General features: G+C 35.5%; 2 protein-coding genes across 3 annotated transcripts; one reads left to right on the top strand and one right to left on the bottom strand.

The window, feature by feature from the left end:
• The first annotated feature begins 3,848 nt into the window (after window positions 1-3,848).
• LOC112499678 (ABC transporter E family member 2-like) lies at window positions 3,849-14,200 on the top strand. 2 transcript variants are annotated; one of them, XR_003067249.1, is made up of 11 exons: window positions 3,849-4,006; window positions 7,781-7,866; window positions 7,966-8,063; window positions 8,143-8,260; window positions 8,363-8,452; window positions 10,171-10,475; window positions 10,568-10,763; window positions 10,867-11,052; window positions 11,139-11,408; window positions 13,134-13,398; window positions 13,624-14,200. XR_003067249.1 is itself a non-coding variant. In XM_025103000.1 (11 exons), the coding sequence occupies exons 1-11, from the start codon at window positions 3,904-3,906 to the stop codon at window positions 13,741-13,743; spliced, it is 1,818 nt and encodes a 605-aa protein (XP_024958768.1). In that variant the 5' UTR covers window positions 3,851-3,903; the 3' UTR covers window positions 13,744-14,200. The 2 variants fall into 2 exon arrangements, 1 of the variants encoding a protein (XP_024958768.1); XM_025103000.1 differs by having other exon boundaries at window positions 3,851-4,006; window positions 13,153-13,398.
• A 138-nt stretch (window positions 14,201-14,338) lies between these two features.
• Window positions 14,339-17,920, bottom strand: LOC112529643 (pentatricopeptide repeat-containing protein At4g19220, mitochondrial). Its single transcript, XM_025140983.1, has one exon. The coding sequence runs from the start codon at window positions 17,918-17,920 to the stop codon at window positions 15,164-15,166; it is 2,757 nt and encodes a 918-aa protein (XP_024996751.1). The 3' UTR covers window positions 14,339-15,163.
• Window positions 17,921-20,895: the final 2,975 nt, after the last annotated feature.

The following is a 20,895-nucleotide window of genomic DNA, read 5'->3' as shown; positions in this document are numbered from 1 at the left end:
AAGTTAAATGTAAAACCCAAAAATTTCGAGGAATAAAATAAGGCATCTTTATTATTATTTCTATTTTATTCATGAATATATATATACACACACACACACACATATATATATATATATGTTAAATAAAAGTTAGAGGTTTAAAATAAGTTAACTTTGTTTTTACTTACGGCTAAGGGCTGAAGGCTCCAATTAGAGGAGGGGGAGCCTGCTGTCAGCTTGGGAGAGGCAGCAGAGGACAGGCGGTGCCTGGCCCATAAGGGGAAACTGCAACCTGCATGATTTCATGCTGTGGAGAAGACAGTCTCACAGCCTAAAAATCGGGATTTGGCCGATTTGGTCAACTAATAGGCCAAACCGCCTGAGTATAAATCAGGGGTACTGGTCTAGAGTAGTTATCCTTTTGAAAGAAGAAGGAATCGTCGAGTTTGAGAGAATGAGAGAAGCCGGAGTTCATACCAGCAAGAAACCCTCCTGCTTCCCGTCGTTTAGAGGTAAATACTCGACCAAATTTATGATTTAAACAATGTTTAGCCGTGGCTTTTGCCCTGTATAGAACCCTAGAATGTGTTTTAGGGTTCGATTTCAAGGATTAGATTTCTTTTGTTAAACACGCTGTATCGCATCCTGCTTAGAAGCCACCTTAGAAAATGTTACACAGAAGCTCTACATAAGAGCTCTGTATCAAGTATGTTAGACAAAAGCTCTGCATGAGAGCTTTGTGTCATGCGAGCTTTGTGTCATGCTAGCCAGAAGCTCTGCATGAGAGATTCGTATCAAGTTATGTTATAGTGAAACTCTACATGAGAGCTCTGTATCAAGTTGTGTTAGACAGAAGCTCTGGAGGAGGGACCACAGAGGGGCTCTAGTCCTTGGTACCGAGTTATTTCCTAAGGCTCAACCACAGAGGCTCTGGTCGTGAGACCGGAAGCTCTATGAAAGAGACCACAGAGGGGCTCCGGCCCTTGGTGATTGTCTTATTTTCTTATGATTTGGAACCAGAGGCTCTGGTCGTGAAACCAGAAGCTCTGGAAGAGAGAGACCACAGAAGTTCTGGTCGATACCACAGAGGCTCTGGTCACCCACAGAGGCTCTGGTCCTCTCCCAAACTTAGCACAGAGGCAGCCTTAGAGTTTCATCCTTAGCCACGATGGTTCGATAAGACTTCTAGAATAGCAAGCGAATAGTTGACCGTAAGATGACTTTTATAGTCTTTTGAGGAAATTATCATTTATGTATTATTCGCTACTATAAATTGTAGGTTACCAGTCAACGCCGTTAACTAAGCAATCAACGCTATCAGGTGAGTCTTCATGAGACTTACAATGGGATGCATACCTATGTATAAATTGATTTTCAAGCATTATACGATGGTGGTACAAATGCATGATGTTTCAGTTTACATACATGATATGTTTTACATGTATGACGTTTTATGATCAATTGCATGCTATGTGTTTAATCATGTTTCGAATAACTCTAGCATGCTTTTCTAAAGTTTGATGATTTAAGGTTGGGCATTTGACCAGTAAGTCACGACCAGTATAAAACACTACCCGGACAAGTGGGTGATAAGTTAAGATTGTGATACCCAGGGCGTGTTGGTGACTAATAAGTCACGACCAGTATAAAACACTACCCGGACAAGTGGGTGATCAATCGAGAATAAAGTATCAACCCAGGGCGTGTTTGTGACTAAATGACCCATTTCAGACATATAATTTAGGAGATCTCATTTCTTTCAGTGTTGCATGTTTTCAGAAATTGCATGCTACTTGGTACAAGGTTTACAAGTTGAAATGTATGACGTACAATGTTTTTATACACGAAAACCATGAACTCATTGAGCTTTATAAGCTGACTATAGTATGCATCTCAGGCCCAGATAGTTCAATGACGGACAAAGGCAAAGGACATGCTTAGAGTGTTGCCTATTATTATCTCATTTTAGTCTTTTGTCTAAGATGCGCTGTAATGATCTTTTGTAACTTAACCCCAAGTGAAGGTGGGTTTGAACTTAAGTTAAAATTTTGGGATTCAAAGACTTCCGCTGTAAACGATTAGAACGGTGATATTTTAGCCGTCTTTTGGACTATGTATTCAGGAAATTGATTCAGGTTACGTGACATTCTCAAAAAAAAAAAAAAAATGAGGGTGTTACATTAAGATTGTTGCAATATGATTTTTTAAAATGAAAAAGAGAAAAGTCTAGCAATTTTGAATGATTAAGTTTTGGATAATTTTTTAAACAGATAAATTCCTAGACTTTTTTCAACTGATTAAATCTGCTATTTTGCCGGTTCATGTGGTTGAAAAAAAAACCCAACAAATTTTCATATTTTAAACAATTAAGTCCCTGTAAGTATTTATGAACGAATAAGTTCCATAATTTTCTAAAGTTGAATAAATAGATCCAATAAACACAACGAATATATACCATTTCAATTAGATACCCAAAATTACAGCTATATTGGCATCGACTATGTCTCTCATCAGTTCTCTAACATGCGAGTAGCCAACTAAATCTCAGTTGTATAGGTTAAAAGATCTACATAATAGAATTTAGAAAGTTCATGAATTTATTTTTAAAAAAATGTTCAATAACTTAACTGTTGAAAATCAGATTTTTTTCATTAAATTTTCATCAGGTTTTTTCTGATAAAAATATGACTTCTAACTTTCATATCAATTTTGAAAAACTAGATAGGTACTCGTGCAATGCATCGAGACACATCTCGATTTCGATGTCTCATTTTATTCTTTATCTGTGTCAATATATTACAATTTTATGTGGTTTTGAGAAAGCAATAATGTTTTTATTTTTGAATAAAATATCATAAAAATTTGAAAGAACTATATCGATGTTAGTATCAAATTAACTATTTAAAAGTTCTTGTTTTGTTTAATTTCTTTAATTTAATTTTTTAATTATAATTTAATTTAACGTAACGAAGTAATTTTATTTATGTTTAATAATATAATTTTTTTAAGATAATAATTAAATGTTCTGTTAGAACTCAATGATTATCTTAATTATATTTGTGATTTTCTATATTTAAAATGAATATTTATCATGTATTTGATTATGTTTATCTGCAATTAGTTACACGATTTTAAAAATGTTGTTTTAATAAGTTGTACTTAAGCAAAATTACTTGTAATATTGAATTTTAAGTAATATGTATCAATAAACAATACTCCATATATAAAAAATGATTTTTAAGAGTTGTTGTCAAATGCTTTATAGTATTGTATATATAAAAGTTCTTGTTTTGTGTAATTTCTTTAATTCAAAATTTTTATTATAATTTAATTTAACGTAACAAAGTAATTTAATTTATGTTTAATAATATACTTTTTAAAAAAATAATAATTAAATATTCGATTAGAACTCAATAATTATCTTAATTATATTTTAGATTTTTTATATTTAAAATGGATATTTATCATGTATTTGATTATGTTTATCTGTAGTTAGTTATACGAATGTGTTGCTTTAATAAGTTGTACTTATACAAAATTACTTGTAATATTGAATTTTAAGTAATATGCATCAATAAACAATACTTTATGCATAAAAAATGATTTTTAAGAATTGCTGTCAAATGTTTTATGATATTGTATAGATTTATAACGAAGTATGGTTTTTATTTTGGGAGGCAAAAATTCTTTAGTTCATAATTATTAGACAAATTTTTAAGCGTCTTTGTTGACTACAAAAGATGAAGGGTTAAACTTGATAAATGTTAAAGCATAAGGACGAGAAAAAGAAATATACGTAAAGTTAAAGGGGCAAAAGGAATAATCCTGTTCCCGGAACCCTTGATCAAAGAAGCGGTGGGCGGTGAATCACTCGTTCCGAACATACTTCTGAATTGTGTGGGTGCGTTTTCGATCCTTTCATCAATGGCCGATAGATTGACGCGTATCGCTATTATCAAGGAAGACCGTTGCAAGCCAAAGAAGTGCCGGCAAGAATGCAAAAAGAGCTGCCCTGTTGTAAAAATTGGTAACAATTTCTCACTGTTAACTTTAGATTGTCGTTCGCTCAATTTATTTTGTTATTTTGATGTTTTTTTTTCTTTCTGATATCTCTGTTTCATCACTTAGGTTTTCTGAATTGATCTGTATAGGGTTTATCTCTCATGTGTAGGGTTTAGTTTTATGTAGATACTTCTAATGTTGCGATTTTCTGGATCTAGAGTGATTTATTTAGTCAAATAGTTTGGAACGGAAGGATAATCTGTTAACTCGGCTGAGTATGATTTCTTTTCCTACTGATATCAGCTGGTCGTTTGGTTTTGAAGTAAAAAAAAGCGAGTCTTCAGAACTGAAGATGTTGTTTATGTCTTCTTCTATGATGCACTGATTTTGTTTAACAGGTTGGATACGTTTGGTCTTATACATACTTGGTAGTTGTAATGTTGAATTAGTTCAGGGCATGTGCATTCATATTATTAGTTGAGGTGTTCAGTTATCTCCAGGATTTTGTATTAAAAGTAAGAAACTAATTTTTAGCACATGTAGGATCTTTGGTGTTGCCTCTTATGGATTTTTTGTTTTTCACAATCGTGACTGAATTTTGATATGGTAGTTGTGTTAGTTGCTTGATTAAAAGCTGGGAGAAACAAAATTAGCTTATTCTGGATTATATTACCTGTTCTATTTTTATAGATTGAGATAGTGTTCTCCGTGGTGTTGGGTGTTTTAGATAAACCAAACCAACCGAACCCAATATATCCCACACAGAGGTAGGGTCTGGGAAGGGTAGGATGTATGCAGACCTTACCATGAAGGGGTAGTGTCGTAGTGAGGCTGTTTCCCTGAAGACCCCCAACTTGAAAAGAAAAAAAAAACAAGTGTGGGATGTAGCAGAGAAGTGTGGGCAAACGAGCAACATGTATAGTACGAGGGATATAAGATGAAACAACCATGGGGCATAGAGTGTTGCACTCGCAAATCACCAGGGCAGGAGGACAGCCTACCTTATGTCTGGCAAAAAATAAAAGCAGAAAAACAAAGATTGGCATACATAGTAAAAATAGGAAATACTAACGCTGACATACGTAAAGGGTGGTCCCACAAGTAGATGCACAAGTAAGACATTAAAGGCTGGAAAAACTAACACCACCCTTTGTCTAATGTAGGACTCTGGTACCTTAAGTGCCACTGGTCCACCCCTCCCCACGCCCACCCTCTATCTTCTCCAAACTCCTTTCCTTCGGTCATTGTTAGCTACATGGGCCCCAACATAGTCTGCTACCCTAGCTCCGTGCTCTCGGAAAGCAATTGTTCTTAACCTATTGATTAATATTACATTTACTTTGTTTACATTAAATTTTGTTGTAGTTTACCACACACTTGGTTTACTCTTCCTTATCAGGTTACAATAATAAGTTATAGGATTTGTCATCTTGACAACTCTTTTGGGCAAAATGTATCATTCTTCCATACCCCACTGCCATTCTCCCAATGAAAATATTTACGATGATGAAATGAGGAGATCTTAATAGAGACTAGACAGAAATGGATGTTGTAGATCTTTACAAAGTACAATGGGATGGAAAAAATCGTGAAGTCTACAACTACCTTCTTGTAGAAGGAAACACAAATGAGATGATGTATGCAAGGTTGCTAATAAAAGAACATAGGGTGTTAACTTGGAATCATATATGAAAATTTTGACATGGACAAGAATATTTGAAATTCCACCTTATTTTTATTAAAGAAATTTATTCTTCTAGAAGTCTATATCTTTTTAATTCCACTGCCATCTTTGATAATGACCACATATTACCTTTGAACCATCAAAAAGTTCGACTTCAATCATCAATTGATTATTAGTGCCTATGATTATTTGCCAAAATGAAATTTCTGCTCAAGTGTATGAAGAATGAAATCTTATGGTTTGATGAAGAAGACATGGAAAAAGAAGATAGAGGCTTAGAGCAATTATTTACTGATCTGAAAAGGTTTATGAAGAATATTAACATCTAGAATTTTACAAATTTTCTAATGATACTAATAGAATGTTTTTGCATAGATAAATAGCATCAAGATTGGAAAAAGTTGTAGATAGATAAGGCCTATATCACATGGTTGTTGGCAAGATAATTCAGAAAAAAATGTTTTTACTAAATACAGTGTTTTCAACATTCATTCATCTTGAAAATTGTTTTGTAGAACGTGTGTTATTATAAAAAGTAGAGTTGTGATTTGGATTAGGGGTTTGGATTGGATTTGGAATTGAATTCCATTCCAATTCTATGTTTGTTTGAAGGATTTCCTGGATTTGCAATCCCGGGATTTCATTGAGATCCTACAAACATAGGATTTTGAAATCCCAAGGGGTAAGTTGGTACTTCGTGGGATTTCATAGGATTTGCTTGTAATAATGTTCTAAATATATGTTAAAAAGACTTGTTTTGTAATTATCAATTAATAAAAAGGTAATTTGATTATTTTTATAATTTTTTATGATTTGTTTTTATAAATTATTTATAAGAAAAAGAATTCAATTCCAATCCAATTCATATAAACCAAACACACCAAAAGTTTCAAAATTTTCCAATTCCAGATCCTCCCATTCCCAAATCCCTCAAAAACATTCCATCAAACCAAACGGGCCCTTAGTGCATTTATAGTATGGTCCTTTTCCTAAATATGGTTTTATCATTAAGTTTTTGCTGTTATGCTTGATAAACTTACAAGGTACAATAAGTATATTAAAGTTATATGAAAATGTGATTTATGTTTAGCAATTGTGGAAATTTTGTCAAGGGGATGTGGAAAAGGTTGATCAAATGGACCTAATCATAATCTGATACATAGATCATGGATCAGATGATGATCCATTACCTAATGGATTAAGTCATCCATTTAGTTGGATCATGGGTCATATTAGATCACCAAGTGACACAATTTGAATCCAAACTATTGACAAACATATTCTGTTATAAGGACTAATAATCTGTCCTAAGGATTTAAAAGATGCCCGAACAACGTAGAACAATAGAAGTTCAATGGTTTTAACTTCTACTATAAGCAGTTGTTTTTTTGTTGGACATCATAATTAGTATCAGCAGATTACGCTTACTAGTTCTGCTATGAATATGCCATCTCATCTGAGCTAATATTTTAAAAGTCATCTTGCTTTGATGCTGAGGAAGTGTCGGACTTTTTATCTTTGTTAACTGCTGGAGAGACATCATGGTAACTAAGATGACCTTCATGTGTTCCTCTATATCAGAGAAGTGGTTCACCTAAGAAAGTTTTGTAGGGTTTGCAATAAGATGAAACATGACTATGAAGTTTGTTCATGTGTTGGACAAGGGTGATGTAGCAATAACATCTGTGGATTCATGTGGTCATCAGTATTTGTTATGAGATTGGAATACACCAAGGATGGCATTAAACCCATGCCTTATTTGTTGATGAGTTTTTAGATGATTATACCATCAGTACATCTGGTTACCTATGAGACTAATGCTGAGACAAATAATTGTTGGTTATAGAGGTAAAATGGTTTATTTCCTTGAGTTCTCTTTCCTGAAGGGTAAGTTATATACTGAATTGGCATTGGCTAATAAAGGAAGCAAAATGGTAATTTTGAATGGAATATACTTGTATATTGTTAAGCATTAACAATATAATACTGATTCTGCTGTGCTCTTCTTGTGATGATTATTCCTACAAAAAGGAAGAAGTTGATAAACATTATTGTTTGAGACCTTGTAACGATTCTTCTATCATCAATATTTGCTTCCTTTCAATTTGTTTGTAGGTAAATTGTGTATCGAGGTCACTTCTGCATCTAAGACTGCTTATATCTCTGAAGAGCTTTGCATAGGGTGTGGTATATGTGTCAAGGTTGGTATACCATGTGATATCTTCTTGCCCAGCAATCTTTTCAACACACAAAGATGATTCAGTGCTTCAACCTGCTTTTCTTTTGTTATGTCAATGTAGAAATGCCCATTTGGAGCAATTGAGATCATTAATTTACCGAAAGATTTGGACAAAGATACAACTCACCGTTATGGGGTCAACAGCTTTAAATTACACAGGTTAGCAAACCACCATGCTTACTTCAGAATGATGCTGCTGTTATTGGTGAATAGTGAAATGATATATTTTGAATGCCAGGTTGCCGGTTCCGCGTCCAGGGCAAGTTCTTGGTCTGGTTGGAACAAACGGCATTGGGAAGTCTACTGCCCTCAAAGTTTTGGCTGGGAAATTGAAACCCAATTTGGGGCGTTTTAGTGTAATTCAGTTGATCCTTGTCATTAATATATTCTTGGTGCAGGCAAGGACACACACATTTATGTTTATTTAGAATTGATTTAAGCTTTCAAAAATTTCACAGAACCCCCCAGATTGGCAAGAAATTTTGACCTACTTCCGAGGATCTGAGTTGCAAAATTACTTCACACGTATTCTGGAAGATAATCTAAAGGTGCACTCTTTTTGTGTCCTAATATTATAGTACTTGCAATATATGAAGGTGAAAGTTCACTTTATTTGCTGGACTTCTTATCTTAGTTGACGAAGTTAGAGGAACATCATGATTCGAACGATACTAACTTTATTGGACTAAGAGTAACAACTAAATTGAGCCATCCTTAAAGAAGTATAATATGTGTGATTTCCAAATTCTAACAAATTGTTTACTCCCTTTCAGCACTTAAATAAAAGGGCCAGGTAGCTTAAAAGGTTACGGTGATTATTATTTCAAGTTACTCAATGATTTATTACTATACTATTCCTAATTAAAGGGACTTGATAATTGGCTGACGCTTGTCAGGATGTTAATGGTTTCTTCTTTATGATGGTGTAGTTTCTCCAGTTTTGGTTTGTTGGGGTAGTTTTAACTGAGTGTTCATTCATTTTATTTTTCTTCCCTCAGTTTTTCGTCTTTCCCGCTTCTTGTTTGAGCAAACTTAATATTCAGCTCCTTTGCTCCCTCGAAACCTATGCCAAATCCTGGACCAATAGTTATTGGTGGTTATTATATCTCTTTGGCTCTCTTGTTTGCACAGAAAAATTGATTGATCTATCAATTAAATGGATCAAGTTGACACCTCAATTTATTGTTGGGCCATGCAATTGCAATTGCATCTAATGACAGATGTATTAAGCATCATTTTGACCCAGTATCATAGTTAGTCAACACTAGATCACATATAATTAAAAATGGTCTTCATTTATCAGTTTTCTACCAATCATTCCAGTGCCTTATTCCAATTATTTGTATAGATGGCCTTCAGTGTATCCTACATTACTCTTGTTCTAATAGAAATCCAAAGAAAATATTTCTCAAGCCTGAAATACTCAGACAAATTGGTTGGATACAGACCAGAGTTTTCTCTACGAAAATTAAGATTTTTTGAGTTACATTTAAGGATTGCATAGGTGAATTTGTTTGTTTTCTTATTATTTTATTCATTCTCTTTTACTTGTTACTCCCTCTACCTTGAATTACATGCCCTTTTGCTTACTGGGGTGTCCTAGAACAGGTGTCTTCCCAATTAAGGCAATGATGACAATTACATTGCTAAAATACCCTGATGCATACCTTATTTGGGGGGAATGCTGAATTAAGATAAATGGTGACATCTTCTTTAGATTGATTCCTCGTCCCCTACCAGGTAAATTATTATATTAGTCCCATAGGCCAAGGGAATCTTCACTCTTCAGGAAAAAGAAAGTAGAGTAGAAGTCGAACTGAATTTTGTTTAATAGCAGAACTGTTGAAGGGTATATATACAAGATAATGTATGGCCTCAATATTTTTACTTGAAGTTTTCCTTTCTTACCTAGGGTCTTGAGTTAAGCGAGGACACTTGTTCTATGGAGGGAATACTGTTTCCACATACACATTTGTGATTTGGGATATGCAGGGTTGTGACACATGTGAAGTAGTGCATACCAAGTAGCACATGCCTGTCTTCACTTACCTGGCCAAGTCTGCCTCGGTCATACATAGGGAACAGTGTCCTTTAGTTGGTTATACAAAATTGTTCATGTTCATGCCACCAAAGGGATTTCTACTGGTGTTTGTATGATTCAGCTTTTGTTCATAAAGCATATTTTTGTAACTAATTTATGATGTACCATACAGTATTATCTTGCTTTGCATAACGTATTTTAACTATTTTTTCTTCTACTGAATAGGCTATCATAAAACCCCAGTATGTTGACCATATTCCAAAAGCAGTTCAAGGGAATGTTGGACAAGTGCTTGATCAAAAAGACGAGAGAGGTGTAAAGGAAGAGCTCTGTGTTGATCTTCAGCTAAATCAAGTTATAGATCGTAATGTAGGAGATCTGTCTGGTGGAGAACTTCAGAGGTTTGCCATTGCTGTTGTTGCCATACAGAATGCAGAGATATATATGTTTGATGAGCCCTCAAGCTACCTCGATGTTAAACAAAGGCTTAAAGCTGCCCAAGTTATCAGATCCTTGCTCAGACCTGATAGGTTTTATTACGCTTGCTCTCTATTCTCATCTTTTTTTACTTATGATGTCTACTAGAACTTATGAACTTTATTGTTTGACACTTCATTTTCAGCTATGTGATTGTTGTTGAGCATGATCTAAGTGTCCTAGATTACCTATCAGATTTTATCTGCTGCCTCTATGGGAAACCTGGTGCATATGGTGTTGTAACACTACCCTTCTCCGTCAGAGAAGGAATTAATATATTTTTGGAGGGGAAGGTGCCTACTGAAAATCTACGGTTCCGTGAAGTATCTCTTACTTTCAAGGTACTACTGTCTTGGTTGTTAGCTAATTCCATTTCATTAGCATCACTATTAAGTATTAACTTGTTTTTTGGGTTTCACTCCTCTCCTTGCTCTATGGGAAAAGGTTGCTGAGACACCGCAGGAAAGTGCAGAGGAAATTGAAACATATGCACGCTATAAATACCCAACTATGTCTAAAACTCAGGGTGGTTTCAAACTGAATGTGGCCGAGGGTGAATTCACAGACTCTCAGATCATAGTGATGCTTGGTGAGAATGGAACTGGGAAGACGACGTTTATCCGCATGCTGGTGGGGCTTTTCTTTCTTGTAAAAAAGGTTTATGATTATTATCTTGTATGTTCTGGTGCCTAAGCTAATATACCCGTCAAACCTAGGCTGGTATACTGAAGCCTGACACTATTGAAGGCACTGATGTCGAGATACCTGAGTATAATGTTTCATACAAGCCCCAAAAAATCAGTCCGAAGTTTCCACATTCAGTCAGGCACTTGTTACATCAAAAGATTCGAGACTCATATATGCATCCACAGTTTGTTTCTGACGTCATGAAGCCTCTTCAAATTGAGCAACTAATGGATCAAGAAGTTGTGAACCTTTCTGGTGGAGAATTGCAACGAGTTGCATTATGCCTGTGCCTAGGGAAGGTAAATTCTCTCCTTTACATATATCTTTTTAGAAGTCAACATTGTTTTGTTATCTTGGTTGATAAATTCTTACTTCTAGCACCAAATCCTATCAAGAAATGACTGCGCAGGAATATTGCATAGCAGTCCTATGCTTCTGCTTGTGTAATATACTAATATCTTTTGATTATATACTTTTTGACTTTTGGCAACATGATACATTTTTCTTGGGATTCCTTTTCCATGATCTAAAACTCATCTAAGTGGACAAGAAAGAAAAAGTAACTGTTCTAAATCTCTAGTTCCCTAGTATGCCTGCAATATAGCTTAAATGGATAGGTCTCTTGTGGTTCATATTTTATTTTTCAAGGTGATGTGCAAGTTGCTGCATGATTATTGTTAAATCCTTTTTGACATGGTAGCCTTGGCTAATCTTTGGTTGCCAGGTTTGCTTCTGGCTCATATCACCTTTTAGGACCTCATGTTTATTTTTAATCTGTATCTGGTTCTCTTTTAAAGACCAGTTTGATGCTGGATTCGTTATGCATATCTTTTTGAAACCTCTATGCATCATGGATATCTCTTCGATGTTGCTTATTACTTTTGCCTAAGCTCAATGAGCAGAACCTTGTGCTTAGCTGCCATCATTGAGTTTGGAACCTGGAACAGACTGCTGCTGATAAGCCGGAGGAAGTAAGGATGACCATATAGCCAAGTGAGAACATGAACCAGAATAGAAGAGTTTGCCCTTAAGAATGAGGGTTTTAAAGATAAATTAGTTTGACCTTTTTGTGCACTAAAGGTTATTGCTTCGTGCCTTTTGGAGAAGTGTATTGTTTATTAGTTGCTACCTTGTCATCTGATTTGACGGTAAGTTGATGAAGATGGATTTCAGGGAGACCTTTTTAAATGAAAATTGCAGTTGGAGGAGTAATATGCTTCATGAGAATCGTCCATCTCTATAGGGCAGTATTAATTTGTTTTTCTGATTGGGGGAGAGGGAGGAAAAAGGAAAGTGATTCAAGGCCCGAACTGGATTATTTATGGATGTTCGATGAACTTATGCCTGCAGAATAGGAGAAGGAAGGAGAACTAGGAGCAAATAAGGTAGTCTTGCTGCAAAAAGGTTATGATACTTCATTTAACTTTTCATGTGACTATTAGGTAAAAGAAGCTAAAACATAGTTTATACTCGGAGGACTAAGATTCGCAACTGGATTCATTATTGGTAATCTTGCTGCTAAATAGTATTTTTGGCCACTTGTCGTTCCTTCTTTTTAGGAAATGCCATATAAGAAGTCTCTTACTCTTTTTTTATTTAAAACTATGTTGACTGGAATTTAGCATACTTTTTTTTTGAGGAAATGCCATTTAATGCCAGATAGTCTCACCAAATAAGGGTATCTGCTTAGAGGTAGGGTGGCACTGTACAGTTGTTAAGATTCTAAATCAGTTTGGAGGCTCTGGGAACTCTAATTAATGTTATGTTGAAAATTCATTTTGTTCTTTATGTTCGATAGTGTGTCACCTTCATCCGCCTTTGTTTTTAATTTAATCACTATTCCTTATCTTTAAACCAATACAAACATGGTTTATATGAGGATCGACAATGGCCATGAGAATGGCAAATAGATCTCATAATTTAGAAATTTGAAACTAATTTTCAATATGGTAGGAATATGTGTAATTAGTGGTTTTACTTGTATGCCATGGGCTTGGAAAATTTTAATTTATTTAATCGTTTAGTGTTTCCCTTCTGTTTCAGCCTGCCGATATATACTTGATCGATGAACCAAGTGCATACCTGGACTCTGAGCAGCGTATTGTTGCTTCAAAAGTTATAAAGAGATTCATACTCCATGCAAAGAAGACTGCTTTCGTGGTTGAACATGACTTCATAATGGCAACTTATCTAGCAGATAGAGTCATTGTTTATGAAGGAAATCCATCAATAGATTGTACTGCAAATGCACCTCAGTCGCTATTGACCGGAATGAACCTCTTCTTATCTGTAAGTCTCACCTTCCTGATTATGCATAACTGTCTGATATTTATCTTGGTAATAATTCTATTTTGTCACTGTTGATGGGTATTTTAGGTATTATACCATTAGTTGAATACTTTCTGTTATATGTGTTGTGTTAAGTCAAATGTTACATTTACTTTGGGAAAATGGGAGTGTCCTAATGTAGATCTAATATTGATTGTAATACTGGTGTTTGGTTATGTGGTACAGCATCTGAACATCACATTCAGGCGTGACCCGACTAATTATCGGCCAAGAATTAACAAGCTTGACTCAACCAAGGACAGGGAGCAGAAGGGTGCTGGATCATATTATTATCTGGATGATTAATTTTCTGTTCAACTCAGCAAGAGCAAAACAAACACAGGTAATAGTGATCAGTTCTGTACCATATCCATATGGGTGCTCGTACCATTCCAAGTCAACATGTTGACTATGAGTTTTAGCTTAACACGCTCGCTTTCTAGTACATTCTAGAATGTTTATGTTTTCTTTCAAAGGAATCTGGGGGAGGTTGACAGTTTTCTCCCTTTGATGAGATCCATCTCCTTCCTGCATCATATGATTCTGTGACAAAAGTAATTATAGGAAGGAGAACAACTTTATTCTGTATCTGGTATTCGACCAAGTTTTGAACAAACCATATGCTACTTTAAACCATTTTCTGGGTTTCTGTTCTGTGAGTTTTGCCTATACGGTTGAGTCTTTATTTCAAAGTCAGCAACATTCAGATGTACCCCTGAACTTGTTTTGTTTTTAATCTGTATTTGAAGCTTATCTAGGACCTCTGACAGATTTTTGTTTATGATTTAAGTGAGATATACTGGATTCGTTTGGGTTTCTTTATGAATGAACGTACCTTTCTGCTGCAAGATGATATGGTATGTCTTACACCGTTGTGATTGGTTTGACTTGAGTAGCCTGCGTCACAGAAAGTTGTTTCGCAAAAATGGAGTGATGGCCATGCCAAAGTGTTCTAAACAAATTTCATTGATCATTAGTGAATTCTGTCGAACTCCCTTGTACTTCACACTTTAGAGTTTTATCAAGTTTCCTAGTAGCGTTACACTTTGGGGTGGAGAACGGGCCTATATATATCCCACTGTTCAGACCTTACTTCCAAGTGAGATATGTTGGGTCCATTTGGTTTTTCATTTCCATTCATCCGCTTTGAGTTAAATGAGTGTTTTTCTTTCTTTGTTTTGTTTTGATGGTTGAGATGTTTCTTAATTCTATATATGAAGTCTTGTCCATAAAGACCACGGTGAAGATCTCAAAACAAGGTGTATGAAAAATAGCATTTGGGGTACGATGTATGCAAATGTGACCTTTATCCGTAAAGGTTAGAGCGGTTGTTTTATGAAAACCCTCGATTTTTGCAAGTGTGTGAACAAACAAGTAGAAGGAATAAAGACTAATGTATGACGATCGAAGCAATAAATAAATAAACAAGAGTTAGAGCATGTATGACTAACTCAGCACCACCAAAAGATTTCTGGCACGCTTCGTAAGGATTTATGAAAACGTAAACATGCAGGAGACCATGGAATTAGTTGAGGTGTATGCAAGCAGACTCACTATATGTTTCTTATGAGGTTTTTCCATAAAGACCATGGTGAAATCTATCACAAGTTGATTGTTGATTCATATATTTTCTTTACGAAACTCTAAAAATCACAGTTGGAGCCCGACACAGGGTGTCGTTAACTCGTTATAATTAACAAGGTTTAGCGACTTACCTATGAAGTCATCACGAACCAACATCAACGAGACTGTAACCTGCTGGTTTCTTTAACCTCACATCTTGCACAAACGTTCTTAGCTTCACTGCATCACTCCAACTTCCAGCAGCAACATATGCATTCGCTAATGAAACATAGTATCCAGCGTTTTTAGGTTCCAAACCGAAAAGAATATCTGCTACCTTCTTCCCCATCTCAAGATCTCCTTGATAATTACACGAACTCAGCATTGCTCCCCAAACGCCTTGATCTGGTCTCACCGGCATCCTCTCTATAAATTCATAAGCCTCGGTTAGCCTTCCACATTTACCCAACATATCAACCACACAAACATGATGCTCGGTGACAGGTTCTATGCCAAATCCATCAAACATACGAGCATAGTACGTGAGGCCTTCGTCGACTAGTCCCGAATGAGCACAAGCTGATAACAAATTGATAAAAGTGGTTTTCGTCGGGATTTCTCCAGACTTTATCATTTCTTCAAACATCTCGATGGCCTTTTGGCCTTCGCTGTGAAACCCGTATGCAGAAATCATAGAATTCCAACTTGCAACAGTCTTTTGTGGTGACGTATGGAATATACGGATGGACATGTCTAACCTCCCGCAGTTGCTGTACATGTCGACAAGAGCGGAAACTATGAAACAGTTTCGGTGAAAATCGGATCTCAAGATATGTCCATGGATCTGTTTTCCATATCTGATTGTTCCAAGTTGGGTACAGGCAGAGAGAATTGTAGCGTTTGTGATCTCATCAGGTTCAAAATCCAGATTTTGAAACAAATGTATTGCTGTTTTAGCTTCTTTGTTCTGAGAGAGCGCAGAAATGATGCAATTCCATGAACAAAGATTGCGATTGCAACACAATTCGAACATGATCATTGCGCTGTCAACGTCGCCCAATCTTCCGTACATCGTAATCAAAGCATTCCTTACACGAACATCTCCATCAACCGAAGTTTTCAGAGCGAACCCATGAGCCAGTTTCCCATGAAATACCAATTCAAGGTTTCCACAAGCTGAAATGACGCTTACAAGGGTAACAGAGTCGTGTTTGGCATGTTCTTCTCCTCTCATCAGTTTGAAAGTCTCTAAAGCCTCTATGAAATATCCGTTTTGTGTGCAGCCTGCGATCATCGCGTTCCAACAAGCAGTGTCTGCGACTGTCGAAACACTTAGTAACAACATGTAAGAAGCTTTCAGGTCTCCACAATTGGTGTACATGCACAGTAGGGAATTAACCGCAAGAATATTGTTTGAGAACCCCAATTTCAGTTGCCAACTATGTAGCGATTTCCCAAATCGGAGAAAGTTAGGCGAATTGCAAGAACATAGAACTGCTAGAACAGTTGACAAAGTGCAATCCAAAGACTGATACAGCAGTTTCTTGAACAAAAATTGAGCAAATCTTGACTCACCATTTTGGGCATATCCAGAGATCATTGTATTCCAAGAAACCAAGTCTTTATCGCGTATAGATACGAATAAACTCTCAGCTTCGGCCATTTTGGTGCATTTAGAGTACATGTTCATAAGACAGTTAATCAACAACAGGTCTGATCCACGTAATCTTCTTGTAACGAATCCATGAATCGCCTTTCCCTTTCTTAAAAGCATCGATTCTGCACATAGTGAAAGCACAGCAAGTATTGTTACTGTATCTGGTTCGACTGATCCTCTAAACTGCATTTCCCTAAGAAGATGAAATGCTTCAAGAATCATCCCGTTTGAAGCAAACCCGTTAATCATAGTATTCCAAGAAACCAAATCCTTGGCGTATATCCCTCTAAAGACAGTGTACGCAGCATTGATATCTCCACACTTAGAGTAGAAGGAAACAAGAGCGTTCAGTACAGAAACATGAGGGCTCTCATCGTATCCAAGTTTTATCCCCAACCCATGAACGATGTTACCAATATGCGAATCTAGCAAACAAGTTGATGATGCAATAGCACACGATAATCCCACATTATCAACTTGTTTTCCACACGAAACCATCTTCTTGAAATACCATAAAGATTTCTCAGGATGATCATTGCTTAGACAACCACTGATCATAGAGTTCCATGAAATTCTGTCTTTAACATCTGTTTCAAGAAACACACGCTCCGAGGAACCCAAGTCACCGCGTCTAGCGTACGCATTAATAAGAGCATTATACAGATCGCAGTCCAAAAGCAAACCCTCCTTTAAGCCGAAACTGTGAACAGCCTGTAGATATGCCAATCTATATGTGATTCTTGACAAGGCTGAAATGGCAATCACAAGAGTTACAGAATCAAACTTGATCCCTTCTCTCAACATTTGAACAAAGACACTTGCTGCATCTCTAAATCTCCCGTTTTCTATTGAACCCGTCATCATTGCATTCCAAATTATTACATCTTTAAAAGAAATCTCATTAAAAACTGCCACAGAAGAACGATAATGTCCAGCTCGAGCATAAGCCATAACGAGAGAGGTGGAAGTGGGCAGATGAGCAAGAACACCAACCTTAACTGCCAAGACGTGAACATTCCCTACATTTCTTACATTGGGTGTCACTTTACAAATCTCAACAAGATCAAGAACATCAAAAAACCCAACAGACGAATGACCTGGGGTTCTTTGAGGCATTTCATCGAACGGGTGGCAGGACCCATGACAAAATCTGGGCAAATCGAACAGCAAGTGATTGTTGCATATGAAAAATGGAGTGATCTTAAGAGGGAATGAAGAAAGAGTGGTTTTCAAAGCTACGAATTTACAAGCCCATCGAATCATGCGTCGTTATTGTTCTTTATATAATTCATTCCATCGACACCAATTGAATGAACCACAACATGAAATTTTGGATATTAAAGTAGAAACTTTGGAACTATAAACATTTAAAATATGAAAATGGATGAAAATATGTTACTTATTTTGTATGTATTTTTATTCTACCATATGAATAATAACAATCTCTGAATATAAGTGTGGTTTCTGATTGGTTTGAGTTTGGTTCGAAAGATTAAAGTACCTGGAGGTCTCATATTCAAATTCAAGAAGGAATAAAAATCACCTTGTGGGCTTGTGGCCACAGAGATTCAAATGCGGTAACTCCAGGCTATCTGCAAAGCAGGTGGTTGCCCTGATATTAGTCGGCTCACATAACAGGTTGTATATCCAGGTTAATCAAAAAAATAATAACAATCACATGAGTAAATTACCCTTTTTCCTCTATGTTGTTTGTAAAACATTATGATTTTCATCCGTTGATTTATTTGTTCTATTTACCGTATATAAATATTATACTTCAAAAAAAAAAAAAAAACTACTCATTAACATTAAAGCTATTAAGAGAAGTTAATAACAATCTTAAAATTGTATATTAATTTAGGTTCTCTAATTTATATACTTGACAACGGTCATGCAAATTACTTTACAAATGTTAACTAATGTTAGTAGCTTGTTTTATCAGAAGTCATGATTTTAACTGAGATCTCATTTAAGGTGACAAAGTCATAATTTAATTTTATAATAAATTTAATTGAAATTTCATTTAAAGTTATGAAGAAAAAACATTCTATAATATTTCAAGTGTAAATTAGAGAGGTACGTAAGCTATAACAACACTATTATAAGCTCAAGATTATGCATCACCAAACTAAGATAATGAATATTCCCCCACAAAAAAGTCAAGAAAGATATATCTGTTCCATTGTTAATCAGTTTTTATAGTGATCTACCTCTTGCCACTTTCATTTCATCATCCAATGTGGAATACAAACAATATTGAAAAAAAAAAGTTGGCCCTTCTTCTTTTTGTATCTGTCTCCCACATCCCTCCTTCATTCCTTCATCCAATGTGAGATTCGAAAGATGATGTGAGGAAAAAAAAGTAATATTATTTTTAAAGTTTTTTATTCAACTTTATAATATAAAATATACAGTAAATTCATATCATTGTCTTTCGTTGTTATTCTAAAGTCTATTGATATAAAAATATTTCTTATATGAACAAATGTTCTGCAAAAATAAAGTTAAAATGAACGAATTATATTATTTAATACAAAAACATTCTTTTAATTATCTATATAAATATTATTCTTCACAAAAATAGGGTGGACCAAATTGAGCCAACCTCATGAGTTGACCCACCCCTCCTTAAATATAGTCACTCCCTATTTCCAATTTCATATTTCCTCGTCAATGTGGGATGATGAAAATCAACCACATAAAACCAACCTCATGACTTTGACACAAAGCACCCGCCTCTCCTGTAGTCACTCCCTACTTTTAATTTTATATCTCCTCATCAATGTGGGATGATGAAAATCAACCATATTTTAATATTTACAAACACTCGATCAAATCCCTACAAATTACGACCGCAAGAAATTAATCATGATAAACTCAATGATTATATTTATTGTATACGTATCGATTCAAACCTAAGACCTCAATCATTACTCTACAACCCTTATGGTTTGTTAATATATACTTTTAATGAAATTATTTGATTATTAGTTAAAAGTATGTTAAAAAAAACAAAATAAATGACATTAAATTATCATAATATTACGAGAATTATGATATATGAGATGTACATCACATTCACGAAAAATTATTATAAATTTGTTCATCATTAAATATAAAAAAAAGGGGGAGGGTAGAGTAGGAAACTTGATGCACCATTTATTCATCAAAAGAAACGGGTGAATTCAATAATAGACGTCTGTTGGCATTCCAGCCTTCCTTCGCCTTTCATGGTCACATATCTTTCCAGCTAAGGAATGGGAAATCCTCCTCCTGTTCCACGAATCCAATTTGCATGAGCCATGGAAATAACATGACATGATCCACTAAGAAAAATAAAACCAATAATAAAATCTAGATTCAATAACGATTTGGATGAATTAAATACATTTTGAAACATACCAAAATCAACATAGGACCGGAAGGACAGGTTACATAATATATTTTCATTTTCCAATGTATGCGATTCATTCACTTTACACTTGAAACGACACAGGTTGATGGTCATCGTACAATATAGATCCATATTGTACATATAACACAAAAGACGACTCTTACTGGTACAGATATCTTGCATTGTTTTGATCACGAAAACCATTTTTATGATGTTATGTACCGAAACATGCTTTACTTAGTTGGTATACAATTCAGAGCAAAAATTTAAGTGACTTCCATGTTGAATTAGAGTGGCTAAGCTTAAACCAATAGTTATTTAAGTTTTGGTTCAATTAAGATGCTAACTAGTTGTGGTGAATAGTTGTTTGGACTTTCATTGTTGGTCCAACGTTATGCCAAGACCAAAGAGTGGGAACGCTAATGGATTTTTCAATAACTGTGGTTGTCTGTGTCAGCTTGCACGCCTTGACTAATCCCATAGAACCTTAGACAGCTAGAAAAATCTCAAGTGGCTCTGAAGGGACTCAAACCTGTGACCTAGAGGCAGGAGCGTCAAAGGTCCAAACCTTATTGTCAGTTGAGCCGACCTTTTATTGAATTCAACAACATACAATCAAAGAACCTGTTTTATGGCCTCGCATAGTGCCTCAAGGTTGTGCTTCCGGTTGTGTGCTCCAAATTCTTTTTTGTTCGGCAAAGCTTCCAACTATAGCAAATTGGGTGTCATCAGCAAGACGATCTGCAAAAACATCATAATATGACACATGGTCGAACTTCTCGAGTACTTTGAATGATTTCCGGGTTAGGTTAGGGGCGAGGTGGGGCGACATGGCGGGGGGAGG

Source organism: Cynara cardunculus (assembly GCF_001531365.2).
Source record: "Cynara cardunculus var. scolymus isolate 2C chromosome LG 16, CcrdV1, whole genome shotgun sequence".
NCBI lineage: Eukaryota > Viridiplantae > Streptophyta > Magnoliopsida > Asterales > Asteraceae > Cynara > Cynara cardunculus.
This window is presented reverse-complemented; position numbering and strand designations above follow the sequence as displayed.

Bases quoted from the DNA above. Each gene is read 5' to 3' on its own strand.
- LOC112499678 (XM_025103000.1), top strand. From the start codon at position 3,904: ATGGCCGATAGATTGACGCGTATCGCTATTATCAAGGAAGACCGTTGC. The intron at 8,261-8,362 runs GTAATTCAGTTG...AAAATTTCACAG, and splicing joins CCAATTTGGGGCGTTTTAGT to AACCCCCCAGATTGGCAAGA. The intron at 11,053-11,138 runs GTGGGGCTTTTC...CGTCAAACCTAG, and splicing joins CGACGTTTATCCGCATGCTG to GCTGGTATACTGAAGCCTGA.
- LOC112529643 (XM_025140983.1), bottom strand. From the start codon at position 17,920: ATGATTCGATGGGCTTGTAAATTCGTAGCTTTGAAAACCACTCTTTCT.